At 39.0% G+C, this 25,368-nt stretch overlaps 1 protein-coding gene across 21 annotated transcripts in view; it reads left to right on the forward strand.

The window, feature by feature from the left end:
• The window catches only part of dnm1a (dynamin 1a), a 582,590-nt gene that overhangs the window by 24,703 nt on the left and 532,519 nt on the right, over positions 1 to 25,368 (forward strand). For 11 of the 21 annotated variants that reach the window (XM_087251017.1, XM_087251015.1, XM_087251012.1 and 8 more), the window contains 8 exon segments: positions 2,753 to 2,826; positions 8,825 to 8,974; positions 9,145 to 9,348; positions 12,292 to 12,390; positions 13,822 to 13,982; positions 16,350 to 16,492; positions 16,635 to 16,770; positions 19,114 to 19,181. In XM_087251017.1, the coding sequence (XP_087107143.1) occupies positions 2,753 to 2,826; positions 8,825 to 8,974; positions 9,145 to 9,348; positions 12,292 to 12,390; positions 13,822 to 13,982; positions 16,350 to 16,492; positions 16,635 to 16,770; positions 19,114 to 19,181 (1,035 nt within the window). 21 annotated transcript variants of the gene reach the window in all.

A 25,368-nucleotide genomic window follows, 5' to 3' on the forward strand; every position in this document is an offset into this window, starting at 1 on the left:
AGGAATCCAGTTTGAGACCCATGCTTTACATAATCAGAATCAAGCATTCCAGAAAGCTGTGTAATAATCTGCAATAACTACAAGCACAACGCTTTAAAGCAGCATTAATAAAGCAATTTAATACTGAACTATAATTAATAAATCCTGGTCAGGAATTGTTTATTCTTAGTTCATGTTAGTAAGTATTAGAAGGTGAAGTTGTATCTAAAGTGGCGCTAGTTTTAATGGTTTAACTGTACTATAGCAGCTAGCTCTAATACTGGAAGCTACTGCACACACCACTGTAACACCACACCGGGGGATTCTGCTCAGTCACGTTTCTCAACAGTATTGATTTGAGTCAGTAACTGATGCTGTGTGTGTGTGTGTGTGTGTGTGTGTGTGTGTGTTTGTGTGTGTGTGTTTGCAGCAATACTCCTGAGGCCTGCTGATCAATACTGATGGGCTGTCAGACTGGGATTGGCTGACTGAGATTGGCTGCTGTGATTTGCTGACTGGGATTTGGTGGCTGTGATTGGCTGCTGTGATTTGCTGACTGGGATTTGGTGGCCGTGATTGGCTGACTGGGATTGGCTGACTGTGATTGGGTGTTTTTGATTGGCTTCTGTGATTTGCTGACTGGGATTGGCTGCTGTGATTTTATGACTGGTATTAGGTGGATGGGATTGCATGGCTTTGATTGGCTTCTGTGATCGGCAGCTATGATTGGCTGAATGGGATTTGCTGATTGTAACTGGTTGACTGTGATTGGGTGACTAGGATTGGATGAATGAGATTGGCTGCTGTGATTGAGTGACTAGGATTGGGTGACTGTGATTGGCTGACTGGGATTGAGTGACTAGGATTGGGTGACTGTGATTGGCTGACTGGGATTGGCTGACTGTGATTGGCTGCTGTGATTTGCTGACTGGGATTGGCTGCTGTAGTTCGCTGACTGTGATTGGCTGACTGTGATTGGCTGCTGATTCGCTGACTAGGATTTGGCGGCTGGGATTGGCTGCTGTGATTTGCTGACTGTGGTCGGCTGACTGTGATTGGCTGCTGGGATTGGCTGACTGTGATCGGCTGCTGTGATTCGCTGACTGGGATTTGGTGGCCGATATTGGCTGACTGGGATTGGCTGCTGTGATTGGCTGACTGTGGTCGGCTGACTGTGATTGGCTGCTGGGATTGGCTGACTGTGATCGGCTGCTGTGATTCGCTGACTGGGATTTGGTGGCCGTTATTGGCTGACTGGGATTGGCTGCTGTGATTGGCTGACTGTGATTGGCTGCTGTGATTGGCTGACTGTGATCGGCTGACTGTGATTGGCTGACTGTGATTGGGTGGCTGTGCTTGGCTTCTGTGATTTGCTGACTGGTATTAGGTGGATGGGATTGCCTGGCTTTGATTGGCTTCTGTGATCGGCTGCTAAGATTGGCTGAATGGGATTTGCTGATTGTGACTGGTTGACTGTGATTGGGTGACTAGGATTGGATGAATGAGATAGGCTGCTGTGATTGAGCGACTAGGATTGGGTGACTGGGATTGGATGAATGGGATTGAGTGACTGTGATTGGCTGCTGTGATTGGCTGGTGGGATTGGCTGGCAGGGGTTGGCTGACTGATTGGCTGCTGTGATTTTATTAGGTATTAGGTGGCTGGGATTGCTGGACTGCGATTGGCTTTTGTGATCTGTGCTTTGATTGGCTGACTGTGAATGACTGATTGTGACTGTAATTAGCTGCCAATGACTGTCTGACTGTGATTGTCTGACTGTGATCGGGTGATTGTGGTGTGATTGGGCGGCTGTGATTGGTTGTTGTGATCGGCTGCTAGGATTTGCTGACTGATCAGCTGCTGTGATTGGCTGACTGTGATCGGCTGCTGTGATTGAGTGGCTGTGATTGGCTGAATGACTGTCTAACTGTGACAGGGTGGCTGTGATTGGCTGCTGCGATTGGGTGGCTGTGATTGCCTGGCTGTGACTGTGATTGGCTGGCAGCGAGGGTGTCTCTGCTCGTTGTGTCTCCTCCATATGGCGTGTGTTGTTGAACCTGCAGCTCAGGCCATCTGGACGGATCAGATTCAGCAGCTCACAGTGAGAGTGACGAGCAGGAGGACACATGATTACAGAAAGCAGATCTGGAGGAAACGTTGTTAGGCTCTTTTAGGGGTTTCCTGACTGTCCTGCATCCTCAAGTCTTAACATATAGCTGTATATATCTATAAAGAAGTCAAAACATGAGCAGAAAGCAATGTCCCTGAGTAAAACAGGCAAGAGATCAGGGCAGGCAGTAGAAGATATAACACAGGCAAGGAAGAAAGCAAGAAACAATCCAGAAAATATTCTGAAATGTCAACAAGCCATGTGCACTCAACAATACCCATAATGCACTGTAAGAGTTACTATATCAATGCTGAAAGGACCCAGTGAGCTTAGTGAGTTAGACTTGCAACCCAAAGATAGAGTGAGTGAGTGAGTGAATGAATGAACCGTGCTCTCTCCATCTTCAGGTTGTGTGTGTGTGTGTGTGTGTGTGTGTGTTTTCACTTCTCACTCAAAATGTGTGTGCACATGGATGGATTAAAAGCAGCGGACCAATTTAGAGTGTGGGTAAAAGCAAACTAGACTTCACTAAGCATCATTTCATCAGTGAGTTTTAGCATGTCTCCTGCAGTGTGTGTCAGTAGTGTGAGTCCAGTCCAGGCTCCTGAAGTGTTTTACCTGTGTGTGTGTGTGTGTGTGTGTGTGTGTGTGTGTGTTTCACAGGGATTTCCTCCCGCGTGGATCCGGCATCGTCACCCGTCGTCCTCTTGTCCTGCAGCTTATCAACTGTCCCACAGGTCAGTGTCCTCAGTTAAAAACTACCCATAACCACTGGTCTGAGATCAGACGAGTGTCACTGCACAAACACAGCAGATACACACAGTTGAATTATTCTATTAATCAGAATCATTCGCCCTCCTCTATATTTTACCCCCAATTTCTGTTCAACAGAGAGCAGATTATTAGACACATTTCTAATCATAATAGTGTTAATAACTCATCTCTAATAGCTGATTTATTTTCTCTTCGTCATGATGACAGCACATAATATTAGACTAGATATTCTTCAAGACACTAGTGTTCAGCTTAAAGTGACATGTAAAGGCTTCACTAGGGTAATTAGGGTAAAGTTAGGGTAATTAGGCAAGTCATTGTATAACAGTGGTTTGTTCTGGAGACAATCCAACACTAATATTGCTGAAGGGGTGAATAATATTGACCTTAAAATGGCTTTAAAACAATTAAAAACTGCTTTCATTCTAGCCCAAATAAAACAAAAAAGACTTTCTCCAGAAGAACAAATATTAGAGGAAATACTGTGAACATTTCCTGAATCTGTTCAACATCATTTGGGAAATACTTGAACCTTATACACCAGGTCAATGCAGGATCCAGTGCTACTGTAGTCATCAGTGCTTTTGCTATTTCAGCCTGGCGCAGGTATCATGTTCACATTCTGCGCCCTGCTGGTTAAAAAGCAGTACATTTGCACCTGGTTTAATGGGCCATGACACCCCCCCCACTTTCGGTTAAAGTCTACTTCGGATTTTTTTCAAAAGATGCATGATTAATGGGCGGAGCTCCGCGAGCATAGGGCAGGAGTGGGCGTGGCCAGCAGGGGAGAGAGGGAGATCGAACAAAATGAGACACAAACCGTGAGGAGACGCATGACTTTATAGTTCACAAAGTTAAAATGCAAAGAAATAAACAGTGATTTAATGCCCTGCTACATTTGTTATTCGTAGTTTCATATATATATAACCATTATTTATATCATTATGAACATAAGTGTGTTCATGTAAACACTATAACTGAGGATTCTCCCTCGATCCCCGGGTTTAAATTATAGATCTGAGCACGGCGTTGTGTCTGAATGTGAATGAACTCCTGATAAAAGACAGCGTCCGCCATTCTTCAATTCTCGTGCTGCTCTCCTGACAAAAATGCTAGCAGCACACACACAGCTTTGCTGTATGATCGGCCCTGACAAGATCGCGGGGAAAAAACATGCAACAAACCCCGTGGATCATGGAAACAAACGCATACGAGTCGGCTACTGCGTGCCGTGGGTCCATATCTCACAGCTTGCTTGAAACTGGCAGGTCTGCCTTGCCTTCGGAATGCATGTGCTCCCATGAATAATAAAGCAGCCGGCTCTTCTCATAGGATAAGAAAACTCCGGTATGAATAATAATGAGAAACCGACGCGTCATCATTGAACTTGCAGTACTGCGCTACGTCGCCGATTTTGATCCCGCCCCAAAAATCATTTTAAACCCGGAAGCTGAAATTAGCTGACAAAAGCTCAAAATTATCCAGTTTTCCCCACAATTAAAGCTGACAGGTGCTAACATTGTCTTAACTGATGCTCAACACACACACATCTGTTAATATAAAAAAAAAGTTCTCCAGGGTGTCTTGAACCTTTAATGGTTTAAAGAGCCCCTGTTATGCATAATAAAGGTCATATTGTGGTTTTGGGGGTCTCCAGCCGCAGGCTGATCTGCATGCAGGATCAAAAGCACTTTCATTGTCTTATAATCTGCATTCATTTTTACCTGATTATCCCAGCGACTCCCATATTATTCCTTTAGCAATATATTAATTCCCAAACCCCTCCTTAACACAAAGCTAATCTGCACTGATTGGACCGATGACACAGTCTGTTGTGATTGGTTGACTGGATTCAGTGCGAGATAGAGAGAAACGCCAACCATGGCTATGAAATAGCAGAGAGTATGTGAGAGCCCAATGCAGGAATGCATTAAAGCAGTGCAGTTAAACAGCAGCATGTACTCTACTCTTAACCCTAACCCTAAGCAATACCAGCGGCACACATTCAGTATTAATCCACACAGCGGCAAAAGCTGAACTGTTCTGAAAATTGACCATGCCGCGGAACCATATGGCCATAGAAAGGCAAACAGCAGAGGATCGCTGCTCAGAAACGCATATAAATCGCTAAAGGAAGAAGCACGCATCACATTTTCAACGTGTTTCTGGACACAATATCTGAACAACATACAGATTTAACCTGAGACATACAGTACAAGCACAGATCTATAATAGACACGTGATCACAAGCTGTGCGGGGTGATTACAACTTATAAGTAAAGTAGCACACATTTAAGTAAAGTTTCACAATCTAATTTTGAGAGGAGCACGTGATATGATTGATCGCAGCTGGTCTCTCATCCAAGGTTATTATAGTTAACGAAAACTAACGAAAAAAGAAAGCTAAAATGTAAAATAATTGTCGTTAACTGAAATAAAAATAAAAGTGAGAGTTTTTCAAAAACTAGAACTAACCGAAACTGTATTGTGTGCATACAAAACTAACTGAAACTAACTAAAATTATAGCAAAAACCCTCTTCGTTTTCGTATTTGTATATGTATTTAATAAATAATCTTACTGTAAGCATTTTATAAGTAAATATAATCCGCGCTGCAGGTGTTTGTGTTTGACCCTTTCGCACCTCAGAGTCTCCTTCCGCCATTGGGCAGATCGAGCCGGTTCTCCTCGAGTCATCCTCGCTGATGCTGAATCATTTGAAACGATTCGCGTCTCCTAGTAAGCACTTATTCACCCACTTCTTACGTAATAACAAGCCTAATACCCCCTCTGACTCTAAACAATCCAATATATACTCTCGTGCAGTTATTAGAACAGTAACGTTACATTGAGAAGCGATGAACCGATAATACTGCACATGCGTGATTCAGTGAATCAAACACAAACAGTACATGACAGCCTGCTGTATGACTGAACTGAACTGGAACAACTGCAGCGCGGGTGAACTGAGGGCTTAATGAGAGGATCTGGTGAAAAACGTAAGTTTATTTCATAACAGACAATCGTGATGAAATTTAAATAAGTGAATCATGAGTCAGTTGGGTTTACAGTTAGTAAAACTTTACTGTAAGACATTTTTGAGATCATGATGATGTTTTAACTGACTGAAATGACTATTGCTGACTACATAATGTTGAGTCCTAACATCAGCATTAGAAATCTGAATTTTCCATCACCAGGCCCGGATTAATAATTCAGAGGCTGCTGGGCACAATGTCTTGTAGGCCCCCTATAGCCGCACCCCATAGTTGAATTATAAATAATATTGATATAATATTTGTTAAATAAAATAATCTATAATGTATTGCCCACATTTTTTTTAAATAGATGATATACAGTACATATATTTCTAGTCTGCAGAGATTTAACTTATTTTTAAAGCATTTAAGCACAAAATACTAATACAACTAAGGGAAGTTAATAGATTTTAATATACTTGTTCAAGTTCACTGAAGCAGCACTAACATTTATATTTAAGGGTATTTTTAACGTATAACTTCTACAAACTTATAATGCACATGATTTGGATAACACCTCTCCAATCCAGTTCTAGGAATCTGAGTCCTCCATAATACACACACTTATTAATCATTCCGACTTGTCTTCCTCGTGATGGAGAGTATGTGCATTATGTGCCCATAATGCCCATTGGTTAATTCGGCCCTGCCCATCACTATGTCTAACCTCACAAGCAGCCTTGCACACATATTTTATTTAGGGCTGCTTTCTTGTGGGCTGCTGTATTTGAGGATGGGTAGATGGTTGTGGTAGATGATAGTGTTCATGTGTCCTCTGAATACATGTTTCTAAAAATGTATGACTGCGTTTTTAATTATACAATAATTATCCTGTTGATTTTGTATCTTGTACCTAACAAATATCCTCATTTAGAAAAAAAAATGAAACTTATACTAAAACTAACAAAAACTAAACTAAAACTAAGACTTTTTAAAATATAGAAACTAATAAAAACTAGAAAAATCTGCCTCTAAAACTAATTAAAACTGACTGAATTTTAGAAACTAAAATAGACGAAATAGAAACTAAAACTAATGAAAAATCCAAAACTATTATAACCTTGCTCTCATCTACAATCATTAGTTAGCCAATCAGATTAATCTAAACTCACTATAAGTAGCCCAGCTAAAACTACTCCCTTATGTTATCACCTTACCCTTATTCCGAAGAAACCCCTCATCCACCCCATCTCCCCCTTTCCTTCTTTACCAGGGGGAGCTCTCGAGAACTTCCTGATCTCGTACTTCCCTTACTTGCTCATTGACCAGGCGGGACTCATGAAACTCTTGAAACACATATTTTGCAAACAACACAAAAGGAGGCAACAATTTTAATCACACTTACATGATCTGATCCGGAGGAAGAAGTCCATATGAACTGCAACAGTTACTAACAAAGTCCCTGACAGAGTCCCCTACATAATAGTCTCTGCTGCTCCTTCCTCTAATAGCAAACGGCCGGTGAGTCCCGCGTTGCAGCGTAGGTTATTGCATCAATCATCTGAGAAATGACAGAAACACACACTGTTGGCTATACTGTGGTGTTGTTGTGGTTGATGACCTTTAACCCTTTATTCCCATTAGCCGTGATCTGACCGTCATCTTCAGTCATGATCAGTCCTGTGATCCCCAGTGCTCCGCTAGTGTCTGAAGGGAAATCATGCTCACATTTTACCAGATCTGCAACTACATATTTAGTGATATACTGTATCGACGTCGACACGTTAAAGCAAAAGATCCGAACCCAACTCGATTCATTGATTCAACTCTGAGTTGACTATTTCATTAAAGAAATAATAGTTTTAAACACGGCGCACTTTCAGATTTAACCCTCAGCTGGATAATTTCAATAGCCCCTTTCACACAGTGATACCGGTAAATATATGGAACATTTCCGGAACGACTTTACTGGTAAATTAAAAAAGCGGTGTTCACACAGGCGAGGACGTTACGGAATTTTTCCGGAAAAGAGCATTCACACATCCATTCCAAAATAGCGGTAAATTCTGACATCATTAACCAGAAATGAGCTGTAAACAGCTGCGCTTGTGTTTGTAAACATTTGACTTCATCACAAACTCTGTGGATGATCAGTGTTGTGAACAACTCCAATGAAAACATGTAGAGGAACACTTTCGCATGTCGAGATGTACATGATATGTGTGTGTGCTGGCGCTCATGGACTGTTTCATGGGCACACGCAAAGCTTGAAAGTAAACAAACTTATCATAAGCATCCTATCGATAATGAATTACAGGGTTGGCATTAAGATGAACATATAATCGTTATCTGACTAATTTCTAGCAGCTAAATGTGTCTGGAAAAATATTCAAAGGCTTTTATTCTCATAAACCGCGCGGACGTGAATGCGCCTGACTGTTCTGATTGGCTAAAGCAGACGTCTCACGTCAGCATGTTCTAGATGTGCATGCGCTCTTTCCGGAAATCTTCCTTCTGCCTTCACACAGAGCAGCATTCCGGCAAATTACCGGTAATCTTACAACTTCTCTTTCCGGAAAATAGCCAGAACGAATTTACCAGTATTTTCAAAAAGAGCCTGTTCACACATACACACCTTTCCGGAAAATTGGCGGTAATTTTCCGGAAAGGTGTGTATGTGTGAAAGAGGCTAATGCATGAAGATTATTTCAAAAACCCATAAAAGGGGCTCTTTAATAAACACTTTGGGCTCTAATTTAATGATCTAGGCACAAAGTCTAAAGCTCATGGTGCAAAAGCATTAAGGGAGTGTCTGAATCCACTTGTGCTATTTTAAGGATGGATAAATCTGCTCTGCGCCTGGCGCACGGTCTAACAGGGTTGTGCTGATTCTCTTAATGAGTTCTGTGTGTGTTTTGAGCATTCAGAGTTCAGATGTTCATCTTTCATTGTGTTTTCTAACATGCTCGTCTGCTTCCTCTCAGAATATGCTGAATTTCTTCACTGTAAGGGGAAAAAGTTCACGGATTTCGATGAGGTTCGTCAGGAGATCGAGGCGGAGACGGATCGAGTCACGGGCCAGAATAAAGGCATCTCTCCTGTCCCCATTAACCTGCGCGTCTACTCTCCAAACGGTCAGATCACAGCGCTCAAATTAACCTCTGATTATTAATATTAATACTTACTTTAAAAGTGGAACAACCACTCAGAATCAAGCTGAATGTTTTACAGTGTGATTCTTGACAGTTGTGCAGTGTGTTTTACTCGTCTCTCTGCTGTCTGTAATGAGTTGTGTGTTTTGTAGTGTTGAACCTGACGCTAGTGGATCTGCCGGGAATGACTAAAGTGCCGGTGGGAGATCAGCCTGCAGACATCGAGCACCAGATTAAAGACATGCTGATGCAGTTTGTGACTAAAGAGAACTGCCTGCTGCTGGCCGTGTCGCCCGCTAACTCTGATCTCGCCAACTCTGATGCCCTGAAGATCGCCAAAGAAGTCGACCCGCAGGGTGAGGGAGCTGATACACACACATTTACATCTAGTCATTCAGCAGACACGTGTGTCCAAAGTGACTTACAATTGAGGAGTCATTCAGTGATTTAACTACAAGAGGCAACACACACAACAAGAGCTGATTACACAGAGGAGCTGTCAGCTCGGGGAATTACGTGAGTCAGGAGGCGGGAGAGTTTTTATACAGAGAGAAGAGTGTTTGTACAAGTGGTTTGTCAAGCCCACTCACCTGTGTGAGGCACACTTCATAAATGCGCAGTGTTTTTTTATAATAGAGTGAACAAAAACTAAACTACAACAAAACTAGTACAAGTGTCTGTTCAGGCTCTATTTTAATGATCTAGGTGCAAAGTCTGTAGTGCAAGGCACAAAAGCATCAAGGTCGTGTCTGAATCCACTTTTGATATTTTAAGGACAGAAAAATACGGTGTGCGCCACAGCGCATGGTCTAACAGTGTTGTGCTTATTCTCTTAATGAGTTGTGGGTGTGTTTTGAGCATAACGTGCATTAAACCAATCAGAGTCACGTCCCTCATTCCCTTTAACGCTGCATTCACACGGGGCGTCAGCGGGAACGCTTCCCATTCACTTTAAATGGGTGATGTCAGGCGTTGCCGAACTGCATTGTAGGAAGCGTCAGCCAATCAGATTGCTGTATGCAAATACACTAGCTAGACAGTTGCCTAATGCTGACTAAAATTCATTGGCTGACGCTGCTATGACGATCGCTTCAGCCCCAACTTCAGGCACGTCTTCTGTCAAGCGTTAACCGTACGTTCACACCGAAAGCGGCGAGATCGTCAAAGTAGCCGAAAGTCATTCATTTTCAATGAAAGCCGGCAGCGAGGAGCAGCGCAGCGCGTCTTCTCCGGTGTGGGCGTTGAGGAGAGTTGAAATTAAGTCAACTTTATGGTAATGAGCTATGACGCGGTTCAGCTGCAAGTAATCAGAATGAAGACGTCCATCGCTTGAGAGGAGTTCAGAGAACACAGACCTGTGAACTTTGGTTCCGACCACAGTTGTTCCCAAGGGTTTGATGATTGCGGTCGCTGGATTTCCAACATGCATTAAATAAGTTACTGGCGAGTTACTGATGTGCATTAATGTTATATATATTTATCTTAAAAAAGCGGGAATCTCACGCGACGTGACAGTACAAAACAGTATAACGTTAGCTGCTTTAGGATATTTCAGACATATGGACACATATTGGATAAATAGAGCAAAGCCACACCACTCGCAACTTGATCTTCCATTGTTATATGAATTTGATAAGAAGTGATAAGAACGGCTCCTTTAAATACGAGATCAATGCAGTAAGTTTTGACGCTCTCGCCGCCGGAGCTGAAAGCAGACTATGTTGTCACCAGGGCAGCCAGAGCGACCTTTGGACTATTGAGTAGGCAAGTCAATTTGAGAAAGCATTAATTATTTTGTTTACTACATAAAGGTGAGTTACGATTACGCAATGACGTCATCACGCAAAGTGATATGTTAATAAGAACCTATTTATTGTGCATCTGAATGTAATGTTTAATATAATATAATACACGGCGCCTCAGAGAGTAGAGACATGACGGGCTTACGCTTGTCAGATTGTACGTGATGATATCACTGATATGCAAATTAGTATGTGACGTCATCTAGCAACATTTAGTTACTTTTCGGGCAGGCTTTAGCTACTTTTCATTGGAAATAGTTGAAAACACTGGCGACTTTGTAAGTGTATAAACTGAACGCTTTACTAGCTAGAAAACACTTAAACAGAGCATCTGCAGTGCGAGGATAAAGAACGAGCCTCCTCCATTCAGCCTCTTTACTTTATTTTGACTCTTTACTCCTTTACTTTGGTGGAGTGAGGAAACAGTGGACACTCACTCCACTGAACACATCCATTAACCCACATGTTTAATTTCCTTTGTTAAGAGCAAAGATTTGCTTCAAAACTATTTCTTAATTAAGTTCTGATCTCCAGCAGAGGAATAAATGAGCAATAATAATGAAGTGTGGTCAGAAAACATATCCAAACACACGTCCTGCTCTAATGCCCCATATGCTGATGCAGACGTCTCCAAAACCCCACAGCTGGACACATCTACACTTGTGTTTATTAAAGCAAATATAAATCTGCAGATAATCAATAATACTGATCATAATAATCACATTATACAGATGCAGATCATCATCAATAAACTGAAAAAGCCCCAGAGGTGAAGAAGGCATGGAGGCAGTGGTGTTTATACTGATGGAGAAAATCATAATTTCTGGATCATTTTAATCCTTTAATTGTTTTCATCAGATGTTTGTGTGTTGCTGATCATCCTGTGTGTATTCAGCAGTGTGTAAGCATTTAGACCGCATAACTAACACACTCTGCTGGACTTTAGAGCAGCTTTTAGTTGGTCAATGGTGCGGTCTATTTCAGTTTCTACAACAATGCGCCTCAACACACCTCCTTCATACACCAGCACACCCATGAGTCCACAGAGTGGCACAAACAGATTTACTATTTAAACCACATGGTGGAAAATGTGAAAATTATGGTTGAGCTGGTCGGAAAATACACGTCGGAGCAAACACGTCTTGCACCTGGGTGTATGATAGGGCGCTTAAAGTGTCAGATAGATAAAAGAGAGTGTTTTCTACAGTTGGTTTGTCAAAGCCACTGACCCGTGTGGGGCACACTCAGAGTTAATCATGTTTGGGGTTGTTGTGTTGTGAGGTGGGGGAGAGAAGACAAACAGAAGCAAACATACAGAGCATACCTGGCAACATTTGTCTTCGAAAGTTGCCAGATCTAAAGATCATCACCTCACACAACCGATGAGACATTCAAATGTTAAATATTTAATATATGAAGCAGGTAATTATAATTGCCCATTTAATCCAATATAATACTGAAGCTGACGCATCTGACCGTGTTTGTGATCTCCGGCAGGTCTGAGGACCATCGGTGTCATCACTAAACTGGATCTGATGGATGAAGGAACGGATGCTCGCGATATCCTGGAGAACAAGCTGCTGCCGCTGCGGAGAGGTGAGAAAATAACCTATAATTACTAATAACAGATGCAGAACTATTCATAACTATTAGCCCTTCTGTATATGTATATAGATATATTTGATTAACAGAGAGAAGATTTTTTTCAACACATTTCTAATCATAATAGTTTTAATAACTCATTTGTAATTGATGTCTCTTTGCCATGATGACAGCACATCATATTAGACTATATATTCTTCAAGACACTAGTATTCAGCTTAAAGTCACATTTAGGATGCTTTCACACTAGCACTAGCAAAACAATATTAATGCTAATGCGGTACCAGCTGTGTTCAATCATAAGCACAGGATCCTCTCCAAATTAGTTTGGTGGTGATGGATGAGGAGATTCCCCCCTATGTGTAAAGCGCTTCGAGTGCCCAGAAAAGTGCTATATAAGTGTATAAGAAGTTATTATTATTATTTTATAAATAAACCGCACTTTTTAATTCTCGCTACCCCATCCCAACATTGTGTCAGATACACAGATCAAAAACTCAATAAACATCCGTTCATTTTCTTTTCAACTTAGTCCTTTTATGAACCAGGGGTCGCCACAGTGGAATGAACCGCCAACTTATCCAGCACATGCTTTACATAGCGGATGCTCTTCCAGGGAATGTCATATTTCCAGTCAGGTTTTAGTGAACTTGCAGTATTGTCAAGAGCAGAACTCTCCGTTATTATATGTAGAGGCCTAGATTGGGGTGATCGCTCTGCTTGTGTCACAGCAGCTCCAAACACCAGATACAGGAGCCCAAGAGTTACTCTTAGAGGGCTTAATCTATCTCTAATTTAATTTAAAAACTGCTTTTACTGCAGCCAAACGAAAAATAAATGAGAAATAAATAATAGAGGGCGAGGCAGTGGCGCAGTAAGTAGTGCTGTCGCCTCACAGCAAGAAGGTCACTGGTTCGAACCTCGGCTCAGTTGGCGTTTCTGTGAGTTTGCATGTTCTACCTGCGTTCGCGTGGGTTTCCTCCGGGTGCTCCGGTTTCCCCCACAGTCCAAAGACATGCGGTACAGGTGAATTGGGTAGGCTAAATTGCCCGTAGTGTATGAGTGTGTGTGTGGATGTTTCCCAGAGATGGGTTGCAGCTGGAAGGGCATCCGCTGCATAAAAAAAAAGCTGGATAAGTTGGCGGTTCATTCCGCTGTGGCGACCCCGGATTAATAAATGGACTAAGCCAACAAGAAAATGAATGAATGAATGAATGAATGAATAATAGGAAAAACTGTAAAAACGTCTTTGTTAATCCTCATGTGCGAAATATTTAAAAACAGAAGTAAACTCCACATCATTTTGTCTTGAGCTGTATTTTTCACTCTTTTTTTATTTGCACATCCCTCTCAAAGTAAAATAAAGCATGGTAATCCTCCGGGTTGATGCTAATCGAGATGTCTTTATGTGTTTTCTGACGTTAGGCTACATTGGTGTGGTGAACCGCAGTCAGAAAGACATTGACGGAAAGAAGGACATTAACGCTGCGATGGCGGCCGAGAGGAAGTTTTTTCTGTCTCATCCTAGTTACAGACACCTGGCCGACCGCATGGGGACTCCATACCTGCAGAAGACACTCAACCAGGTGAGACTGTGGAGAAACCCAGCACATCTTCACTCCTCAACGTGTGGAAAACTGCTTGCTTTCAGTCACATGCACACACTGTATTAGGATTGATGTGGGTGGAGCTACCCGGACAAATGTGATGGGGGGTGTGGCCAATCATGCATATTAAATTAGCTGTTTACAAATAACACTTTGCAACTTTTTTATGTTTCGAGAAATAAGACGAATATGTATTTATTTGATATTTTAATCATATTCTGTAACTTTTGTTTAATCTAAAGATTTGTATGCCACTGAATAAATTTGCATATTTAAATTGTGTGATTTTTTTGGTCTAGTTTTAGTACTTTTTTAATTTATAAATTCAAATATATTTTTTTATTTAAATAATGAATGTAATAAACCATAATTTTTGTGGATTCAGTGGGTGGAGCTAGATGCGCTAATGACATGGGGGTGTGGCCAATCATGCATACTAATTGAGCTGTTTTACAAATAACACTTTATAATTTTTTATGTTTAGAGAAATAAGACTATATATATATTTATTTCAAATTTTAATAGATTTTCGTTGCAACTTTGGGTTAATCTAAAGATATCTATGTTACTGGATTAATAGAAAAATTTGCATATTTAAATTATGGTTGATATGTTGGTCTAGTCAGTTAATTTTTAGTTTTATATAACTACAGATGTATTTTCTATATTTAAATACCCAGTTATTATAATGAGCCGTAATTGCTGTGGATTCAGTGGGTGGAGCTACTTGGGCTAAAGAGATGCAGGTGTGGCTAATCATGCATGTTAATTGACTTGTTTACAGTTAACACTTTACACTTGTTAATGTTTTGACAAATAAGACTGTATATAACTATAAGATTATTTATCTTAAAAATTTTAATACATTTTCTTGTAACTTGTGGTCTGATTAAAATTTGTATGTCACTGCATAAATTTGCATATTTAATTTGTGTGTGATGTTTTTGGCCTAGTTTTAGTACATTTTTAATTTATAAATTCAAATGTATTTTTTTATTTAAATAATTAATGTAATAGACCATAATTGTTGTGGAGTCAGTGGGTGGAGCTTCCTGGGCTAATGAGTTGTGGGTGTGGTCAGTCAGGCATATTAATTGAGTTGTTTAAAAATAACGCTTTACTTTTTTATGTTATAAGAAAAAGACTATATATATTTATTTGATATTATAATTGATTTTCTTTGTACTTTTGGTCAATCGAAAGCTTTGTATGCCACTGCATTAATGGATAAATTTGCATATTTGAATTATGTGTGACTTGTTGGTCTAGTCATTGTCCATTTTTAATTTTAAACAACTACAGATGTATTTTCTATTGTTAAATACCCAGTTATTATAATGTTGTGGATTCAGTGGGTGGAGCTACTTGGGCTAATGAGAAGCAGGTGTGGCCAATCATGCATATTTATTGACTTGTTTACGGTTAACACTTTACATTTGCTTATGTTTTAATAAATAAGACTATATATAATTATGAGATTATTTATCTTAGAAATTTTAATACATTTTCTTGTAACTTTTGGTTTAATAAAAAATTTGTAAATTGTAAATTTGCATATTTAATTTATTTGCGACTTCTTGGTCCAGTTGTACTACATTTGTAATTTATAAATGCAAATGTGTTTTCTTTATTTAAATAGCTATTGTAAATAACCATAATTGTTGTGGATTCAGTGGGTGGAGCTACTTGGGCTAATGTGATGGGGTGTGACCAATCAGTGTATTGGGTGGGGCCAAGTTGAAGTGAGTGGAGCCATTTGGGCTATCATGCATATTTGGCAATCATATACATGCATTTGGGCAATCATGCATATTAATTTATTTGTTTACAAATAACACTACAACTTTTTATGTTTTAAGAAATAAGACGAATATATATTAATTATATATTTTAATATTTCTTTTAACTTTTGGTCCGTTTATAAATGCAACTGTATTTTCTATATTCGAAGACGATTGTAGTAACATAATTAATAGTATGTTAATAGTAAATAGTTTAGTATTAAACAATTGTTTTGGATTCAATGGGTGGAGCTAACTGGGCTAATGAGATAGGGGTGTGGCCAATCATGCATATTAATTGAGTTTTTACAAATAACACTTCACAATTTTTGAGAAATAAGACTATAAATATAGTTAAGGCTATTTATCTTTGATATTTTAATACATTTTCTTGTAACTTAAGATTTGGATGTCACTGCATAAATTGATTCATTTGCATATTTAAATCATGAGTGACTTATTGGTCTAGTTTTAGTCAATTTAAAATTTATAAATGCAAATGTCGTCAAGATAAACTGACTTGTCTTCATCATTCCTCTCTGTGTTTCTCTGTTTTCTCTTCCAGCAACTGACCAATCATATCCGCGACACGCTGCCTGGGCTGCGCGCTAAGCTCCAGAGCCAGCTTCTGTCCATCGAGAAGGAAGTGGAGGAATACAAGAACTTCCGTCCAGACGACCCGTCCAGGAAGACCAAAGCCCTGCTGCAGTCAGTCCACACACTATCATACGCCCAGCACAAAACGATACGCCACAAAACTCTAAACCATCTGCTTTCATTATTAAAATATCATTCAAGTATCAAGACATTGTGCCAGATATTAGATGCCGTTTATGTTTATTGTGTTCAGGATGGTGCAGCAGTTCTCAGTGGACTTTGAGAAGCGTATCGAGGGTTCAGGAGATCAGATAGACACCTATGAGCTTTCTGGAGGAGCTCGAATCAACCGCATCTTCCATGAGCGATTCCCCTTCGAGCTGGTGAAGGTGAGAGAGCACGAGTGCCAACACACTGGATTACACCATCCGTTATGTATTATTAGGTGATTGTCTGGCAGCAAGAGAGCAGCACAATGACATCATGAAGAGTAATTAATAACAGGATTATCATATTTGGGTGAACTAACCCTTCAAAACATAACTATAGCTCACTATAACTATATTTTTTAATGTGGAAACATCTTTTAAAGACATTAACTAGTCTTAATTATTGTAAATGTTAGTCTGCTGCAGTTCTTCGGCGAGTCACTATGAATACATGTTGAATTTGAGTAGTTTTCAGACTGTCTCTCTCTCTCTGTGTCTGTATGAGTCACGCCGCAGGATTGCCTGCAGATCTCAGACCAGCACTTATGAGTAAAACATTTCACCTTTCTGTGGCCTGGAGGACACACACACACTCACAAACACACACAGAAATCACCCTTCCAAAATGAAGCTTTGACTGACACATTATATACACTCTGCACTGAATCCTGTATGATTTGATTGTGATTGTGATTTTAGTGTCCTTCGTCTGATTTATTTTGTTACTCTCTGGATAAATGGTTTCCAAGCTTATGTTTAACAACTCTACAAGCAGCTCCTCCCCTCTATCAACAGCTCCTCCCTTTTATCAGTAACTCCTCCCTTGGCTCATCAGCCCGTCCCCTTCATCAATAGCCCCCAATTCTTTATTATAAACCCCTCCCCTTCACCAGTAGCTCCTCCCCTTTTCCATAATCTTTCCTCTCTTTCATCAGCCGCTCCCCTTCATCAGTAGCTCCTATTCTTTATTATAAGCCCCTCCCCTTCACCAGCAGCCCCTCCTCTTTATTATCAGTTCCTCTCCTTCTTCATAATAATTTCCTCCCCTTTACCAATAGCCCCTTTTACTTTTAAGCCCCTCTCCTTCATCACCAGCCCCTCCTCTTTATCACCAGCTTCACCCCCTTCTTCATCATCTTTTCCTCCTCTTTATCATCAGTAGCTCCTATTCTTTATTATAAGCCCCTCCCCTTCACCAGCAGCCTCTCCTCTTTATTATCAGTTCCTCCCCTTCTTCATAATAATTTTTTCTTCTTTATCCTTAGCCCCTCCCCTTCTTCATCATCATTTCCTCCTCTAACATCAGCCCCTCCCCTTTATCAATAGCCTCTTTTACTTTTAAGCCCCTCTCCTTCATCACCAGCCCCTCCTTTTTATCACCAGCTTCACCCCCTTCTTCATCATCATTTCCTCCTCTTTATCATCAGTAGCTCCTATTCTTTATCATAACCCCCTCCCCTTCACCAGCAGCCCCTCCTCTTTATCATCAGCCCCTCCCCTTCTTCATAATTTTTCCCTCCCCTTTATCAGTAGCCCCTCTTACTTATAACCCCTCCCCTTCATCAGTAGCTCCTCCTTTTATTTCTTTATTATCAGCTCCTCCTTTTTTTCATAATTTTTCCTCCCTTTTATCAGTAGCTCCTCCCCTTTATCATCAGGCCCTCCCCTTCTTCATCATTGTTCCCTCCTCTTTATCATCAGGCCCTCCCCTTTATCAGTAGCCCCTCTTACTTATAACCCCCTGCCCCTTCACCAGCAGCCCCTCCTCTTTATCATCAGCCCCTCCCCTTCTTCATCATTTTTCCCTCCTCTTTATCATCAGCCCCTCCCCTTTATCAGTAGCCCCTCTTACTTATAACCCCCTCCCCTTCATCAGCAGCTCCTCCTTTTATTTCTTTATTATCAGCTCCTCCTTTTTTTTCATAATTTTTTCCTCCCTTTTATCAGTAGCTCCTCCCCTTTATCAGCCTTGAATGAAATATAATTTAAAGTCTGCATAAACCAGAAGCTGCTGTATTTTCATGTCGTATCGTGATTCAGTTCTAGCGAAACAGAATATTAAATGAGAAAACAGTGGGCGTGGCTTGTTTTTTCTACTGCAAGCTGATTGGATGTTGTAAAGTAGGAGTTTCACCCAGTAAGATGGGAAAAAGGGTTTGGGGAGAGTTATTACAGCCTAACAGACTCCTCCTCCTCACCATTTCTGTTTGATGTCATAGTAATGACAGGTGGAAGGGCGTGGTTATGGGCGTGGTTACGTATGTTAGCCCCGCCCAATACCTCACACAGACCAAATCTGAGAATTGAACTGAAAACAAACAGCGAGTGCATTTGCAGATTCCAATGAAAGATTACACAAGCAAACTACTGTTTTTGTCTTATTGACATGCACAGATGAATTGATCAACACAAAATCGGTATTAGTTTTGATGTAATGTGGACTTCATTTCATTTGATTTTCTGATCTGAAATGTTGAGGACGTTGCAGATGTTGTGGTTTATTTGTGTGTTTTGTGTCTTCAGATGGAGTTTGATGAGAAGGAGCTGCGTAAAGAGATCAGCTACGCCATCAAGAACATCCACGGCATCAGGCACGTCTGGCCTTTATTTCTGTCCTGATCTCCGTCCTTTTCCTTCGTTTTCAGTTAAACTTTCAGTTTTACACCACTGATCAAAAGTGTTAGACCCGTTACCATTTTTAATGCAGTTTAAAGACGTCTCTTCTGCTCTCCAGGCCTGCTGTTTTAGATCCAGAGTAAAGCTACACAGTAAAATCTGAAATATTTATTATTTAAAATATCTGTTTTCTAAAAATCTTTGAGTTTTTTGGTGACTAAATAATCTTAAATGATATTTCTATACAGCACGGATGCTTGAAATAGATAAATGTGTTGAAATGTGATGATAAACTATTTCATATTTCAGATAAATGCTGCTCTTCTGAACTTTCTGTTCATCATATAAAGCTGAAAATGTGTATAAAATGTACATATTTATTTAATCAGCATATATATATATATATATATATATATATATATATATATATATATATATATACACACACACATATATATATATATATTCACTGGTCACTTTATTAGGTACACCTGTCCAACTGCTCGTTAATGCAAATTTCCAATCAGCCAATCACATGGCAGCAGCTCACTGCATTTAGGCATGTAGACATGGTCAAGAGGATCTGCTGCAGTTCAAAGCGAGCATCAGAATGGGGAAGAAAGGGGATTTAAGAGACTTTGATCGTGGCATGGTTGTTGCTGCCAGACGGGCTGCTCTGAGTATTTCAGAAACTGCTGATCTACTGGGATTTTCACGCACAACCATCTCTAGGCTTTACAGAGAATGCTCCGACAAAGAGGAAATATCCAGTGAGCGGCAGTTCTGTGGGCGCAAATGCCTTGTTGATGAGGCCAGAGGTCAGAGGAGAATGGCCAGACTGGTTCCAGCTGATAGAAAGGCAACAGTAACTCAAATAAGCACTCGATACAACCGAGCTCTGCAGAAGAGCATCTCTGAACACACAACACGGCCAACCTTGAGGCGGATGGGCTACAGCAGCAGAAGAGCACACCGGGTGCCGCTCCTGTCAGCTAAGAACAGGAAACTGAGGCTACAATTCACACAGACTCACCAAAACTGGACAATAGAAGATTGGAGAAACGTTGCTGCTCTGATGAGTCTCCATTTCTGCTCACACATTCAGATGCTCGGGGCAGAATTTGGCCTCAACAACATGAAAGCATGGATCATCCTGCCTTGTATCAGCGGTTCAGGCTGCTGGTGGTGGTGTAATGGCCATGTCATAAAGCTCAATCATCTCAGACTGGTTTCTTGAACATGACGATGAGTTCACTGTACTCAAATGGCCTCCACAGTCACCAGAGCTCAATCCAATAGAGAAGCTTTGGAATGTGGTGGAACGGGAGATTGGCATCATGGATGTGCAGCCGACAAATCTGCAGCAACTGTGTGATGCTATCATGACAATATGGAGCAAAATCTCTGAGGAATATTTCCAGCAGCTTGTTGAATCTCTGACACTAAGGATTAAGGCAGATCTGAAGGCAAAAGGGATCCAACCCGGTACTAGTAAGGTGTACCTAATAAAGTGGACAGTGAGTGCATATGTAAACATTGTGTCTGTTTCTGTTTGCATTCTCTGTACTGGTGTGTAATATTGCACTCCTATAATTTATTAATAAGTATTAATGTAATTAATGCAATGCATAATTAGTGCAAAAATAGAGCATAATATGAAACGACAGACCGTTTATTTGGCCATACAGCATATTTTACTTCAGATAAATGCATGCAGGCTTGGTGAGCAGGAGACTTCTTTGAAAAAAATAAAACATGAATATATTTCTAACTCCTTTAAGCAGTGCTGTACATCACACATCTGATCACAGACGCATCGGTGTGTGTGTGTGTGTGTGTGTGTGTGTGTTTGCGTAATCATCAGCAGTTTCTGATCAGATCTGTGTGTGCTAGCAAGTCTGAACCGCCGTCTGTGTCTGTGCCTCTCCAGTAAACCCTGTTTCTAGTGCTTTTTGTTTTGTCTTGCAAACAAATTAGTGCTGGGAAAATATCAATCACGATTAATCACATCCAAAATAAAAGTTTGTTTTGACATAATGTATGTGTGTGTGTTATGTACTGTTCAAGTCAGAATTATCAGCCATCCTGCTGTATATTTTATTCCCCAATTTCTGTTTAACGGAGAGCAGATTTCTCCAACACATTTCTAATCATAATAGTGTTAATAACTCATCTCTAATAACTGATTTCTTTTCTCTTTGTCATGATGACAGTAAATAATATTAGACTAGATATTCTTCAAGACACTTCTATACAGCTTAAAGTGACATGTAAAGGCTTCACTAGGGTAATTAGGGTAAAGTTAGGGTAATTAGGCAAGTCATTGTATAACAGTGGTTTGTTCTAGAGACAATCCAAAACTGCTTCAAGCTTTATAATGCATTGAGCACATTTTCCGTCTAAGTTTGATACTTAAGTGGAGATCTCACCTTACCTAAGAGAATAAATGAAGGATGCTGCATTTAATTCCTTAAACATATTTTATAATCATATATATATATATGATAGAAATTATATTTACACTTAAATATCTATGCAAAAAAGTTTTATGTATGTATGGGTGTGTGTGCGTGTGCGTGTGTGTACTACATACATATACAGCATAAATATAAACAGTAACACACACATATATTATGTCAAAACAAACTTTTATTTTGGATGTGATTAATTCCACTTAATCCTTTCCCAGCACTAAGACAGACATTATATTGTCAATAGCTAACATAAGGGGTTCTTTACATCCTTAAGTCTTTTATTATCATGAACAATTAACATAAGCTGTCAAATAGTAAATTAATTTAAAAAAAAAGATGATTAAATGATTCAATTAAATTTATTTCATTAAAATAAATGTAATATAAAATAAAAAATATAATATATATATAAATAAAAACGGTATAATATTATATATATATATATATATATATATATATATATATATATATATATATATATATAAATAATGTAATGTTATATATGTGTGTGTGTGTGTGTGTGTGTGTGTGTGTGTGTGTGTGTATATATATATATATATATATATATATATATATATATATATATATATATATATATATATATATATATAGTATAATCTAAATAAATTTGAATCTCATTAATTATGAAATATAGTTACTGTTAAAATAAATAAAAAATAAAATTGGACAAAATTATAAATATAATAAATAAATAATATAATAATAATAATAAATGTAATGTTATATATATATATATATATATATATATATATATATATATATATATATATATATATATAAATATATAACATTACATTAATATTATATTATATTATAGAGTATATATAATATAAATATATAGTATATCATGTTATGCAAAATACAATAAATACAATTGTTTATAATACATTTAAAAATATTTTAAATAAATTTGGGTTATATTTTTCTTTCAAATAATTACAAATTGAATGTAATTGTTAAACCTCATGCAAAAAAATGTTTTAGTAGTTTTATTTTTTTAGTTTTTTTGTAGATAGTCAATACTTCAATTGTACTGAATGTGACATAGTTAATGGTGAAATCAGTACATATTTCAATAATTTCAACAGTTACTGTTAAACTGGACTACTGGAGCTGTGTGTCTTTCTGGAAAAAATAAAATGCCAATCAGAATCAAGCATTTAAATTTAAATAAATAATTTAAACAAATTTGTATTATATTAGGCAAAATCCAGTTAAAGTCATTTTCTAATACATTTTAAAAATATTGTGAATAAATTAGTATTTTATTTGTATTTTTTTATATTTTAGTTAGAATTAACCAAAACATATGACCTATATTCACTAAGAAAATGAGTTAAATACATTAACCAATGAAACCTTCTGATAAATGAGTTTAAACCTGTAGTATAAATGTAAAGCTAACACCTTATTTTAGCTCACAATTTATGCTGTTAACTACTGCCTGATTACCCGGCTGTTATTAAGACATTAACTGTTTATTAGTAGCTATGAAGCATAACAATTAAGCTATAAAGATCTTATCCTGCATCCCTAATCCTACCCAAAACCTAAACCCAACTTAGTTTAAGGTTGGAGTGACTTGTGACCCAAACTAAAGTGTTGCCAACTTATTTATGAGATGTTTAAATGTTCAGCAAATAAATAATGTAGATTAGTAACACTTTAGTTTGAAATTCACTGTATTATCAAAGCATTGACTGCACTACTCGCTTAATAAACTACTAATTAGCTGTTCATTAATAGATAGTGAGGCAGTGGGTTTTGGGTATAAGATTAGAGATGCAGAAGAAGATCATGCTTTATAACTGCTAGTTAATATTTTAATAATAAGCCAGTATTTAATAGCATGAGTTGTGACCTAGTGTAAATAATTGAACTGAATGTTAAACACTCTGGTGAATGAGTTAAACCACTCACTGAAAAAGAATGCACTGGATTTACTACATTTATTTAAGGTAAACCATTGATATGTGCTGAATTTAAACTAACGAGGTTGAACATTACTAAATGTAATTAGTTTGTGACCTAAACTAAAGTTTTACCAGCATAAATATTTAATATAATGAGTTGATCTGAATAAATAAGTTAACCCAACACGCAGGCCTTCATTAGAGTTCTTCAGTCAGTTCTCATGGGCTGGGAGGGATTTCATTTTTGGATTAACACTTTTCTTTGCACCCGATTTCTCCCCTTTTTCTTTCTCTCCTCCTCGTCTGTGGTTCTGTCCGTTCTCTTTGGCGGGCAGAACGGGCCTCTTCACGCCGGACATGGCCTTTGAGACCATTGTGAAACGGCAGATCGGGAAGATTAAAGAGCCGTGCCAGAAATGCGTGGACATGGTCATTTCTGAGCTAGTCAATACGGTTAGGCAGTGTACCAAGAAGGTAAAAGAAGGGTCACCGTGTGGCCCCAAAATACTGCTGTGACCCACCAGCCTCTCCCCCCCCGCAGGGGTTTGTGGGTATTCGGCGCTGTGGATGTGTGTGTGTGTGTGTGTGTGTGTGTTTGCCTGCCGCTTTGACAGAGGGATTGTGGGTGGAATGGCAGCATTAGCTTTGTGTACAGAGAGATGTTGTGGACACTGAGTTTCACTGATCTAAATATAGATCTCAATATCACAGACCCCTAACCACCCATCAGTGTTGGGTAAGTTACTACAAAAATGAGGTAATAACTAGAAAATATTTCAGATCGTATGTATATATATATATATATATATGTATTTATTATATATATATATATCCCTTGTGTAATATATGCCTATCCAGCATAGCTCAGTGAACACACTCTCTGTTTTCTGGAGACTGAAGTTTTGAGGAAGGCTGAGATGCAGCTGACGGCAGTCTGTGCTCCTGTCACTGTCTGACTGTGAGATCTGATCAATAATACACTTTATCCCCACATCACAATATACTGTCATCATTTACAGTAAATACTATGGTGTTTATGAACCATACTATAGTAAAGCAGTTGAAATCATCTGTTGAGGTTATTTTGCAGTTGCTATGGTAACAAAACATCCACAGTAATTAATCGGTAGTGGTGATTCTACAGTTGCTACGGTAACACAACATCCATAGGGGTTCATCTGTAGTGCCAATTCTACAGTTGCTATGGTAACAACTTTTATTGTAATTCATCTGTTGTTGTGATTCTATAGTTGCTATGGTAACACAACATCCATAGGGGTTAATCTGTAGTGGCGATTTTACAGTTGCTTTAGTAACAACATCCATTAAATTATTCTGTTGTGATTCTACAGTTGCTATGGTAACACAACATAGATAGGGGTTAATCTGTAGGGGCGATTCTACAGTTGCTATGGTAATAACATCCATAGGGGTTAATATGTAGTGGTGATTCTACAGTTGCTATGGTAACACAACATAGATAGGGGTTAATCTGTAGGGGCGATTCTACAGTTGCTATGGCAACACAACATCCATAGGGGTCATATTGTAGTGGCAATTTTATACAGTTGCTATGGTAACACAACATCTATTGTAATTAATCTGTAGTGGCAATTATACAGTTGCTATGGTAACACAACATCTATTGTAATTAATCTGTAGTGGCGATTCTACAGTTGCTATGGTAACACAACATCCATAGTGGTTAATCTGTAGTGATTCTACAGTTGCTATGGTAACACAACAAAGATAGG

This window comes from Danio rerio, chromosome 5 (assembly GCF_052040795.2).
Source record: "Danio rerio strain M-AB ecotype USA chromosome 5, GRCz13ab, whole genome shotgun sequence".
NCBI lineage: Eukaryota > Metazoa > Chordata > Actinopteri > Cypriniformes > Danionidae > Danio > Danio rerio.